Source organism: Fragaria vesca, linkage group LG4 (genome assembly GCF_000184155.1).
Source record: "Fragaria vesca subsp. vesca linkage group LG4, FraVesHawaii_1.0, whole genome shotgun sequence".
Classification (NCBI taxonomy): Eukaryota; Viridiplantae; Streptophyta; class Magnoliopsida; order Rosales; family Rosaceae; genus Fragaria; species Fragaria vesca.
Window position 1 is genome coordinate 19,806,931 of NC_020494.1, and position 12,921 is coordinate 19,819,851.

Genomic DNA, 12,921 nt, shown 5'->3' on the forward strand with positions numbered 1-12,921 from the left:
CAACTATCTGTAGTTATATTAAACCCAAACATGAGCCGAAAAATGGGCCCAAACAAGGAAACAGAGAGAAAAATAAATCCACTACACCTAATACACCTAACATAAGTATAGTAACAATTCGATGAATAGAGGAAACTTACCAATGTGGCGTGCTTTTCTTTCTCCTCGCTGGTTTCTTCTTTAAGAACATAAGAAAAGTATCAGTATTTACAAAATTAACTTTTGATGGTTTAGTAGCTGTTGATGATAATGGAAACCCTATTATTGATGGAAAAAAAACAATTTGTCAAGCAAATACATATCACTGCTGCTAATATATCTAAAGCAAGCCTTCACTGAACTACTTTCTCTATTTTCAGTTTTTGGTTTTGTATCTAATTTTGTATGCAAGAGAATTCTTCACCCAGTTTTCAATCCCCCTTGAAAGTTGACTCTTCCATTACCTGCAAAAAAAATAAAATAAATCATAGAACAAAACTAATTCCCTATTTCTGATAACAAACAATCTTAATCGGGATATATCTAACCCAAGGCCCAGTATTTCACCCCTTTGGTAATTAAATAAAGACTAACAAAATGAAAAAAAAATTAGTATAAGAACAATGAGGATTTCCTTTTCAGACAAAAAAAAACCCAAAGCACATTAAAATACCCTAAACCAAAAGGGTGTAAAGCAGAAAGACCATGAATCCCAATCTACCTAGTGCACCAATCAATATAAAAACAACATTTAGAGGCCAAAAAGCATATAAGTGAAAGCAACTATAAAAAAGATGTGGGTTAAAGAAATTGATATGCAACTAGAAAGAAATAGAAGCCCCTACATAGTTTATTGCATGCAAATTTGAAAGAAGAGTGCATTTGGATAACTTTCTATTTAAGGAATTGATCAGTAAAAGTTAAGACCATATGTTGTACTACTTGTGTTTGAGGGTAAATTTACACCCCCTGGATTTGTAACATATTGAACCAATTATGTGGTTCGTCGTGGATATGATCGAATATCTTTGGAGATATTCGATATCGAGGCTAAATCAAACCTACTTGGAGATCAAGGCATCTTGGTGTAAATCCGGGATATTATCGATATATCATGGATCCGGTAATTAATGGAGGATTGTTTGGTTGCCAAGATTAAGTAATATTGAAGATCTTGCATAGACGAGGACGTGAGAATTGAGAAGTATAAGGCAATTAAGGCATGGAGTATACTTGGTTCAATTAAGGAAGGATATCATGCAAAGAGACCTTATTTGGTTAAAAGAGTATCTACGTACGTCCAGAGGCATATAGACATATCAAAATGCATTCAAATCAATTAAGGTTTCCTTCCCTTAGTTGTGGTTGAATGTTGACGGTTGGAAGATACCCGATTGATAATGAGTGAAGAGACCCAAACTTATAAACCCATAACCAAAATCTCATATTCCCGATATGAGATTTATATCTCAACAGTTTTGAAAAATTCCTAAGCACACGAGGAAAAAGTCCCTCAATGATAAGGAATAGCGATTGTGAAGAGGTGCATTGTTGCAAATGTAAATCCTGTACGTATAGCATAAGATTTCAGAGGTGAGAATTGAGAGGAAGCTTGAAGCTCTGCACATTTGAATTGTTGTAAGGCAATGAAATTGTATGATGGTATCAACCCAACTCCTGATGAAACTAGAATAGTATTATTGTAATTAGCGCAGAGACCGGAGTTGAATGTAGTAAGGATGTTAATCTGATGCTGTGGCTGAGAATTGAAGTTTAACTACATCAATGAGTACAAATATTGTGACTCAATGAGCAGCATTGTTATTGTCCTAGTAGCTAGAATTTCTTTTCTTTGAATACTATATAAAAACAATTGATTTCCATTATTTTCATTATGATAACATGTTACAAAATTTGTCACAATCAAGCTATGAGAATGATCATGGTCTAGGCTAAAGAGGATATATGGTATCAAACACGACTCTTGCAAAAATATGCCGAATCTCTGGCAGGCTCCCCTGAGCTAATGACTCGTAGTCAATCTTGCTGCCTTGCTTTGCCACAGACCCCAACTCCCCACCCACCTTTACACGGTTGAAAATCCGAGAGACCCTCAAAGATAATCCCCATGGTATAAATACCTGCAGAAAATTGAGATTGAATAAAATAAAGCTTGGGCTTTACGGTTTCTCCTTGAACTGAGGTTAAATGCAAAGACGATGATATATAGACAATCAGGAGGGGGAAAAAGTCACACTGACCAGATCAGAAAACGGTGCTTGTGGGTACGCTGCCATGGCCTCTGAGACAATTTGCGCATCAGTCATGTGATCGATTGCCCGCCTAAAAGATGCCTCAAGATCCCTAATCTCTTTAGTATATGCTCCAGAGTCCAATCTCTGAGGTTCTAATAGTTCATGAAAGCTAACTTCATGGGGTTTAGTGATAGTCCTGGCTATCTCCACTGCTTCCAACATATCTCCACCATTGTGAACAGCAAGGGTAAATGCAGCAACCACCAACGCATCTCGAGGTTGTTCAGAGAGTGCTTTGTGGAATGCTAAGATTGCAATCCTGAAATCATAAATTTGTGATGAGTCTCCCTTTCTAGGTCAAAGTTGCAATGATCTTGCAAGTATTTTAAATTATCTCACATGTACACGAGAAACATGCAATTCAATCTCCTTGGATCACTGTCAGATCAAACTTGTTTTATTAAGCATTCTGTTTGCCCTAACATCTTACCATAAGCTACTGTGGCACGGCTTGTCAGGTGCAAGAAGTTTATCTAAGTTAGAAAAAAGGGACTGCAAGTGAAAACCAGAAAACAAATAAGTCACACCTTCGTACGCCAACAGAATTTCAAATATAATCAGCTCTTCTATAACAGATTAACAGTGCAACAAGTAAATGAATGATGACGAAATGACAATTATCAAAAGCATATTAGACCTTTTGTCACGTCTTCGAAAACCATGGCGAACAAAATATGCTGCCTGCAATATGAAAATGTATTGAAACCTGTAATATGTGTTGACAAGTAGGAAATTTAAATAACGCACACCTGGATGGGTAGAAGTAGTTCCAGAAGTCCAAATTTCCATAATAATCGGAGAGAAGCCTCAGCAGAACCATATGCCATCATGTAATTCCTTTCCATGAGGATCCTTCCCTAAAGTACGAAGAAGTACTGAATGAGTAATTCAACTTGAATGCCAGGGAAATGATAAGGTCAAAGTGCTCCTGAACTACCTTATCAAGCCTAACAATTGAGTAGGATAAACTTTTAATTGAATCAGCTGTTTCCTTCGAAATACGGAACCCCAAACGAGCAGCAATTCTTATGGCACGAAGAATGCGAGCTGCACAGTAATTGGAATCTGATATTAGTGTCTCATAAAGAAAAGAAAAAAAGACAGGAAAGTGTCCAGCATGTGCACATGAGTGGTGAATTCTGTGAAAAAATAAACAGAGCTTATTCAATGTTTGCAAGTCTCCACTGTAACCACATGACTTTGGCCAAAAAGTATGATACTGGTGGCTCTTCCATATATATAATTACGCATCATCACTGAACAACCTCGAGTGGATGTCTATATGCCCTTGCTGCAATTTCAGTTTCGATGCACAGTTCTTCTTTACCGCCAAGGCATATTTCGAGATACCAACATCATGCAGAAGCTTCTCTTAATAATCTATGCTGCCAATATGAGGTTTAAGCCCCCCAGTCCAGTAGAACCTTCAGCGAATGGTGGCTACAGAGTCCATGAACCCCAATGCAGGTTTCGAGACTATTCTTCTCATACGGGAATTGCATGAAGGCACCTTTGGACTTTTAATTACTCCCAGCAAGATCTCGTCTCCTTGTATGTAGGCGCATATAAGCTGCTAGGCTATTTAATCATATACATGATAAAGAGCCTCTTGTCTTTATGAAGGTAGAAGTAGAACCGCGCTGTAGCTTTGCACAAAGTCTTCAAGGTCTTGGCCTTGTATTATCTTCCTCTGGCAGCTTCTTCTCCTCAATCATCTTTTCTCCATATATAATAATTCTTTGATGGAGATATCAATTCATGCACAACTCATAGCCACTGTGTTGGCTAGATATATATCAATCCACTTACTGGAAAGACAAAAGGCTATAATCTCTGCATATGTATGCATAAGGTCTCACAACTAAACCTTTGATGCTGCTTTAATTGGCATTAGACTATAAACCACAGTTACTGGCTTTAAAGTGCTAAGATATCACAAAGCACCAGAGATATAAACTCCCCAGCATATGAAAATAGAGCTTCGCATTATCGCATACCTTGATAATGGTCTATTTGAGCGAACAAGGTAGCGTTCGGGGTTAACCTCTTCTTGAAATAAGATGTACACTTGTTGGCACAAAAATATTTTGAAAACCACTGATTGGTTTTTGTACTTCACAGCATGAGAAGAAGAGTTGAAGAAATTCTTGGCACCTGTCTTTACTTTGCTGGCATCCAATGCTCAGGCCACTGATGCAAGACCTCTTTTGACTTGGTAGCTTGTCATTGCCACGTTGAAGCAAATTAGGCATGATGATGAATTTATGATGACCACGCTTCCTTGTATATGGATACAAACGAGTTACCAACATAGTTAACCACCTCCACTTATGCGCATACTCCTCCTCTTATGGAACCTGAAAGCTTGCACAAGACATTCTGCCAAGGAGTAATCGTAGAGCAACAGGCCAACAGCTAGCCCCCCAAGTGTATCTCAGTAGTACTTCTGGTCAGCCAAAGCTCCAAACATGATAAAATATAAGCCACAGTGTAATTGGCTTTAAGAAACACAGATGTTTTATAAATTCAAAATTAGATGCCACAGATATTGGCCAAGTAAATCATGACTGCTGTTGCATATATCTCAACAAGAATGTTAACAAAGCAACACCATTGGAAGTCACAGGTGTTGGCTTCTAAAATAACAAGACACCACCAAAACCCTATGCACAAAATTTCAAAAATTTCAAAAATTTGAAATACCTGTTTCTGTCCCTATGTGCCCCCCCCCAGTTTTGGTGTCCGAAATTGAGCGAATGAAGGGTAGCAAAACTTGAGTCTCAAGCCCCCTAAGTATGCAAGCATGTATAGAGAACAAACCGATATGCATTCGCCGAGCCAAAGGTACCTTTCTAGAAGCTCCAAAGGTCATGAACAAACACATGATGCTGATTTTCGTGCATTCTGACCTTCTGGTGCTCAAACTGCCATAACTTTCTCCAGGAATGTCGGAATTGCAAACCGTAAATTTTGCTGGAAAGTAGACTCACAGGGCTTCCCGTCCATATAAAGAATGCTCACTGGTTCCTCCTGGATCTGCCCAGTTTAATCCGTGAAGCTGCTGTACAGTAGCTGCAGCTGAAAATTTGCTGAACTGCAAACTGTCTTCCTTTCTTCTGTACTTTGTTGGTTCAATGGCGGTGATTCCAAGACACATAGATTGTCTTTTGCATCCAAGGCCTCAGGTGTAGGCCTCTAAGTGTATGATATGAAATTCAAACCTCTTGCCAGGTAAGAACATTGTCTTGCATTTCAGCAAAACACAGAATCTCTTTTTGAATTTTTTTTTATTTTTTAAAGCAAGAAATAAAACGGAACTGAAAAGCAAAAGAAAGAAGGAAACTCAACATGATTAGTTACCCTTTGAAAGGCCACGGGGGAGGCCACCAATGATTCACTCCAAACCTTGATATGCCTTGACATGTTGACATTCGCGGCATGAGACTCTCTCTTGCAAGAATTTCCAAGTGTTGAGCAAAGATACTTTGTATCGTCAACTTGAAAATTCTGAAAGGGTTGCTCGCAGGGCATGTCGCTTAGCCCCCCATGCATCTTCGTCATTTGACAAAGCATAATCTTCAATTGCACCTTTGCGGATGGTATAGAGTAGAGATCCGCCTTGTCGCCAACTACCATGTCGTAGTGCATGATGTCTTGAAAGGTAGCCACCAATTGGCTGTCATAAGAAACCACTTGCTGGTTTATATTCTTAATACCAAGAGACTCAAAGGAATTGAACCTCTGTGCGTGAGATTTGTTGATATTGGAGCCAATGATCAATTTGTAGTTATCGACGCACTCATCATGAATTGGCTCTTTGTAAAAATTATAGACATAATCACCACCGAATGGTGAGTAAGTCCCTGCCTCAAAGATAGGCATATCAGAACTGTAAACATCATGTGTAGTCTGCAAAGCTTGGCCAGTATCATCATAAATAAACTTTTGCTCCAGGAACTTTGGAGCATAATAACTACAAGCCAGCAGATCAACTTCTTTGTATTTGAACTTACATCCATCAAAGACGAATGGGCCCCCGTAGAGGTTGTAAGCAGCACGGCGAGATGTATGTGAAGTACCATCGTCATGAAACTCCCTTCCTGGAAAGGTTAGAGTCTGAACGTTGTATGCCAAACTTGGTATTGAAGACACTCAAAATCACCATCATAACATATAGTTTGGCCATCAGAATTGCTCTGGTCAGAAGATGGATCATGAATATAATTTTCATTAAAACCACAATTTGGTTTTTAATACTTCATACAGGACCTCAAGTTAGGTTCATTGATAAAGCCACGAATTGGCTTGGAACTTGACTGCTGATGTGATTGGACAAGTTGACCATGACTCTGCTCATCCTTTCAAACACGTCCAGTAGCTTGGTCATTCAATTCTTCTACATGCTTTCCTTTGCTATGAACTTGTGTCTGATCGGCAAGAGGATAAATATTGGCAGAGGCGTCATCAATTGTTTGCCCTCCATGTCTCTGGCCGGTGTCCATGTATACATCTTCATCTACGAACGGAACGATTTCTTCGTTCGAACAACTTTGTTTAATATCGTTTTCACGTTCATGCTCCGTTCGGGATTCGCCATAAGTTGGCAAATCGGTCCTCCCCGACGCAGACTCGTCTAGAAAAAAGCTTTCGCCACTAGATTGGTCACAAGGTGATTCAACCTCTTTGGCAAAAATATGCTTCTCAGCTGTAGGCTCTACTTCTTGACGTTGTAAAACCTCTTCGCTATTTTGTAGTGGGAAGACGTCATGTGAAAGTTTTACGCTAGACCGTAAAGCTTTATTTGAAGCCAACCAGTCTACCTTAGCGGCTTCATTTTGCTTTCTCCAAATATGGGGTTCACTGTGGCTCTCGGACATGAACAACGTCTTCGGCTTCGTAGTCACCTCTGAAAGGTCTGTGATTTTCTCAACATACTCGCCTGTTTTATCCCGGAACCGGCTAAATCGGGCATCAATTTTGACACACAACTTTTCCAATGCGCCCGCGAACTGTTCCTGAGAAACAAAATTCTCAACTCCAGATCCTCCAGTCATCGTTTCAATACCGAAACGCTGGTCAACTAGCTCTATAGTCAACCCTTTACACCTCAACGGATTGTGAGGTTTGCAATGCGAATGTTCCGCCAAGGAACACTTAGGATATTGCTTACTATATATGTTATCAGTCACAATTTTGCTACTGATGTGTCCCACTGATTGGCGTGCCAAAATGTTCGGGTCGGATTCTTACATCCTTCGAACAACCATCTGGTGCAAGCGTGCCAACAACTTGAGGAAGTGTGCCTGTCTTGATCTTGTCTGGTTTCTCCTGACTTCTCTTCAAGCGGATGTGAACAGAAACGGTCGGTTCTGCTGTTGGGTTCTTCACAATGACCTAGGATGGCTCCTAAGGATTTACTTCAGTAACAAAACACAATAAAAGTAAAGATATTTGCTAAGGATCGCTCCTTAACAATGAGATGGATTGTTGCTCGCAATGAGGCTTTATGGATTGGGGGTGGATTTTTGCTCGCGATGAGGCTTGGTGAGTGAAGCGGGATTTGCTCGCGATGAGGCTTTGGTGGTGCTCCTTGGAGAGGCTTTTTTGGTAGATTGGGTGCTCCTAGGGAGGCGTCTAATTTGCAGTGATGCAGTTTGTTTGAATTATCGGGGGGTCTCTCATCCGCTTAGAACCTCTTTATATGGAGAATAGGTTTTGCGAATAACTTGCATGCCAAGACAAATCTTCCGCCAGTAATTACCCAATGGGAAAGAAAGATATTTACAGAATTAAACCGCATATATCAGTTCGCATATCAAACTAGATACGATGTCTAGGTAAAAAAATTTACCTCAAATATAGCTTTCGGAGATCAAGGTGATGTGATCAACTTAGGCAACATAATTGTCTTGTAGATGTGAACCTCATACTATTTTATCAAAAATAAACAGTTTGCTTTTAAATAAAAGGTCCAATCCATAATCAAAATTTAATTCTGATGCCACTTACAGACTTACTTATGAGTTACGAGTAGTATGAGATTCTGATAACCCTAAAAATTATGAGCAGGCTGAGCTTTACATGACTGTCTCAAGTATCAACCACTCCAAGGACCAAAGATCCAGACATCATTCACAGGGCTAAGAAGATTATTGTGCATCTCTCCAAAACTACTGTTACTGCTTATGTGGTACCTTTTAAGCATTTGCAATATGAAAGTAGATTTCTGTTGCTCTTTTGTTTAGCAAACTGCACAGCTTTTTCTTTTTCTGATACGAGTGCATCACATTCTGATTATCAGGTAATTGATATACCGAATGGCCATATGCATCATGAGTTCATGACCACATCAAGACTGGGTATCAAGAAGATGCGGGCTTGCTGCAATACATGGGATCAAGAAGGTGGCTATATCATTCTTCTTTTGCTGCTGTCTTTCAACTTCATAAACACCTATAACAATTAAGCCTTTCCTTTACTCGTGCATTCGTGATGCGTTTTAGTTTTTGATCATTGTAACAAGTTTTGTGATTAAAAAGGTTAATTAATTTAGACCTAGAGTTATGGTTTAGTGAAACATGTTAGTATTGGAGTAACATGAGCTTCTTCACGTAAGTGCTCTGATCGACTAATTAGTGTCCTGGACTTTGAATATATAGGATGGTATCCGATCGATATATATACACACACAAACACACAATGCTGATCAAGTAAGGACCTCTTTACTTTAGATAAAGTACGGATTTCCTTCATTTGACCTACTTTCTGATCATATTTTTCGATCATAGCCAGCCAATATCTAGATATACATGACTTGATCATCTTTACAAATTTCAGCTAATTTGGTTATCGTTAAGGTATCGAAAATGTATTAAATAATTGAACGAACCGAATATGTTCATCTGGAACCGTACGTTCTTGTAATTTTAAATCACAGTTTTGAATGCCTTAACGTTTATCAATTTGGCTGAAAAATTCACAGAGATTATCAAGTCATGTATATCTAGATATTGGCTGGTTATGATTGAATAATATAATCGGAAAGTGGGTCGAATAAAGAAATCAGTACCTTACCTAAGGTAAGGAGGTCCTTACCTGATCAGCATTATATATATATATATACAGTCTGTCTCAGGTGCGGACGTCCGTACGGGTTTTCCGTACGGATTTTCGTCGTTTCTCCACCATTCCAGGCCCTGCGACACCGTTTCTTCTCCCCGGCGTGATCCCAGACCTCCCCCGATGGTGTTGGAATGAAAAAGAAGGCCGGAGAGATCGCGATCGGAGATCTGTGCAGCAATCTTACTCAGAACTTCATGACCGATCATGGTGGACCTCCAATCGCGATCTCTCTGGCCTTCTTCTTTATTCTAACACTGTCGGGAGAGGTCTGGGATCACGCCGGGGAGAAGAAATGGCGTCACTGGCATTGGAATGGTGGAGAAACGGCGAAAATCCGTACGGACGTCCGCACCTGAAACAGACTGTACATACATACATACATACATACATATATACATACATATCATGCATGTTTGTCTGATCATGTATCTTCAACTTGAAATCCGTACCTTACCAGATTCTTAGACATTGTTAAGGTAATGACAGCAGGCAACTCCCCACGGTGAGCGCCCCTCCCACGTCGTTCACAGGGCCACATGGCAAAGAGCCAATCCGGCTCCATAGATGAGAGCCACTGAACTGAACGATTAGAAGTAGGTCTATTGGCGCGCGTGACTAGAAGGACCCGGTTGAACTGTGATTCAGCTTGTTCGCACATGACAAGCGGTCAGAAGCCCAGAAAGAGTGAGATGAGTGCAAGGATTATGAGAACTGGGTAGGGTAGAGGGTTTAGGTAGAACCTTTCTAAGAGTGAGCTAGGACTCCTAGGAGGTTTGGTTTCTTCTTCCTTAGGCCATGCATGCATGTGTTAAACTGTTGATGTCCTAGTACTCTAGTAGTCTATTATTGTAGCATCAAACTTCCTTTGTTTTCTTCTCTGTTTACGTACTAAAATGTAACTCCAACTTCCCTCTAGCTCGTTCCTTCTGCTAGTTGATAGTAGTCATAGAAATCTTCGATCGCCAAAGTCCCTCAAAAGGCATCTTAATAACCAAAACGTAAAGCCACCTAGGGTACGATACTACGATCTCGTGGAACGAATCAGTACAAGAAGAGAGAAAGAAAAAGACGAACATGCCTCGAAGATGATGAAGAGGAAGATCAGAGAGGGAGGGAGCAACCGGAAAGGAATTTGAAGGAGAAGGACAAAGCAGCCACGATAGAACTGACAGATCAGCCAAACCCTAATCGGAGAAGATCGTCGAGCATTGTTGATCATAACATTGAAGCCTTGTGACAACGTTCGAGGGAAGAGTACGTGAAGAAAAGGGATCGAGCTGATGAACATGGAGCATATGAGAAGAAGCTATTTGAATGTGATAAGATGACTGAAGCGGAGAAACGTAGAAACAAGTACAAGGAGCAAGTGCTGAAGCTTGTGTATATAAGTTTGAAGCTAAGGATGATAATGTGGATCAGTTCCGGATTCCAGAGAGGCAAATGATGACATGCATGGAGAGTGGTGTTAATCAGAAGAAGAGATTATCCGTGGCGTTGGAGCCAGGGGCGCAGGGGACCGGGGGGGGGGGGGGGTGTCAAGGGTTCAGCTGACCTCCTTCAATGTGATGTTGGTACTATTTTGACCATTCTAACTAATTAAAGAATTAGCATATAAAATATTAATTACAACAATCAACTTGGACAGAAGAGTGTTCAACTCCTCACATGTGTTTGTTACGTGTGGTTCTCTTATTTTTTTTAATATAAGTTTCTAATCCGAATCAATGATTGATTGCATCTCCCTTTAATATTATAATTAAAACATATTCCTAGTCTTTTTTTTTTGTCTTTTTAATTAATATGTTTTCCTAATCAATCAATTATTGTGATTGATTTCTCTTGCACCTCTATATAAACAGTTTTAGTCGCTTCTTTACGTATTTCTTTTTGTTATTCTTCAATAAATTTTTCCCTGTCGTCGACAACCTTCATAATTAAAAACTTGCAATTATGGATGTTTTAGTTTTATTTGAAAAGTATCGTAAGATAAAAGCAGCAGAACAGTCGACTCCATCTGAAGCTCCTTCAAAATTTCAAAATATGAGCAATCGTTGAGGACAATTATAATTACTTTAGGGAGATTTGTTATTTTATTTAGCTTTTGTTTTCAAAGTATTCTAATGATTTATAAGTTTTTATATTATTCAATAAAAATTATATTTTTATTTTGTGTGACATTATTGTTTAAACTCTTGACCCTTCTACTTGTAGTTTCTGGCTACGCCACTGGTTGGAGCGGTACAAGGATGGAGAAGTGAAGAAGGTTGGTGCACATACAAAGCAGGAAGCTTGGGAGGATTACCCCGGCCAAATTGGAAAGGCCGGCAAAGGGCCGGGTTAGCTTTGGTTCAATGAATAAACGGATAGAAGGTGATCGGTATGAGTTTCTGGTTTTGTTCTGTTAGGTACAAATTACAAATGCAATTCATATATCAAGAGTTGAAAACCCGGCCAGGTTTTCCCAGAACAACAACAATGATACGTTATAGATATTAATTCCCGGCCATAATGCAAATGTGAATACAGTTTCGATCCTTAGTTCAAATATGTAATTGATCAATGGCATTTATGAACTTTAGACTTGACAAGGGCATGTAGCGAACTAATAACTAGTTGACAAATTAACTTGCATGGCATAGTAATAAAAAAACACTCTCGAAAGCAATTTATCTTTTTCTCCCTTCGTACGTACTTTCAAATTTAGAAGCAGAGTGAAGAGGTATACCAACCAGGCTGGCATCGACCATTATTTCCCTCCAACTTGATTTGTAATAGGGGCTGTCCCTTTCAGACTCGGTTAATGTGGAGGGTAATTTGGTAAAAAAAGTCAATTACGGGCTCAAGGCCCAATCCGTAAAACGACCAAACAGACACCTCATGCATACAAGAAATTCCAATATAAAACTCTCATCAAATCAGCGTCACCGAAGTTCAAACAGCAAAAGAAAGAAAAAGAGAGAAAGAGAGCGACTGTGGTGCATGTATTGTGATTCAAAGACACAATTTAGTAATGAGTTGGGTGTTATAACTTCTATATGAAGGTTTTTATTTGACAATATGTTTTGTTGTGGTTGAGTAGCCGCCGGAACCCTATATATGTTCCACTCGAACTCCTCACAGAAACATAATGGGAAATTGCAATCAAGGAACTGAACATATTGTTCTGGCTCCTCCCTATGGCAGAACAGAACAGAAGAGAGCCTAAAGCATTGATGCTAATGGAGGGAGCCAAAGCTCCCCAAACCTCACATAATCCATAATTCATGGTCTTCTCTGTTAGTGATCAATTGAGATGTAAATTTTGCAAAAATAAGTAACAACTAAAACTGAGTACATGTGTGAAAGAATTGAGGAATTCTAGCTGCTAGGGCAATAACAATGCTGCTCATAGAGTCACAATATTTGTACTCAAACTCAGACTCAGTGATATATTAATACCTCAAACTATAGCCACGGCATCAAATTAACATCTTTACCACATCTATACCACAAGTATTTTTTTCTT

At 39.4% G+C, this 12,921-nt stretch overlaps 1 protein-coding gene across 1 annotated transcript; it reads right to left on the reverse strand.

The window, feature by feature from the left end:
• Positions 1–1,842: 1,842 nt before the first annotated feature.
• Positions 1,843–7,348, reverse strand: LOC101312537. The gene is made up of 8 exons (XM_004298483.1): positions 6,662–7,348; positions 5,655–6,410; positions 3,232–3,372; positions 3,044–3,151; positions 2,910–2,975; positions 2,725–2,786; positions 2,241–2,553; positions 1,843–2,120 (listed from the first exon to the last, which is right to left on the reverse strand). Exons 1-8 carry the CDS (start codon positions 7,346–7,348, stop codon positions 1,932–1,934), a joined length of 2,322 nt encoding a protein of 773 aa, XP_004298531.1. The 3' UTR covers positions 1,843–1,931.
• Positions 7,349–12,921: the final 5,573 nt, after the last annotated feature.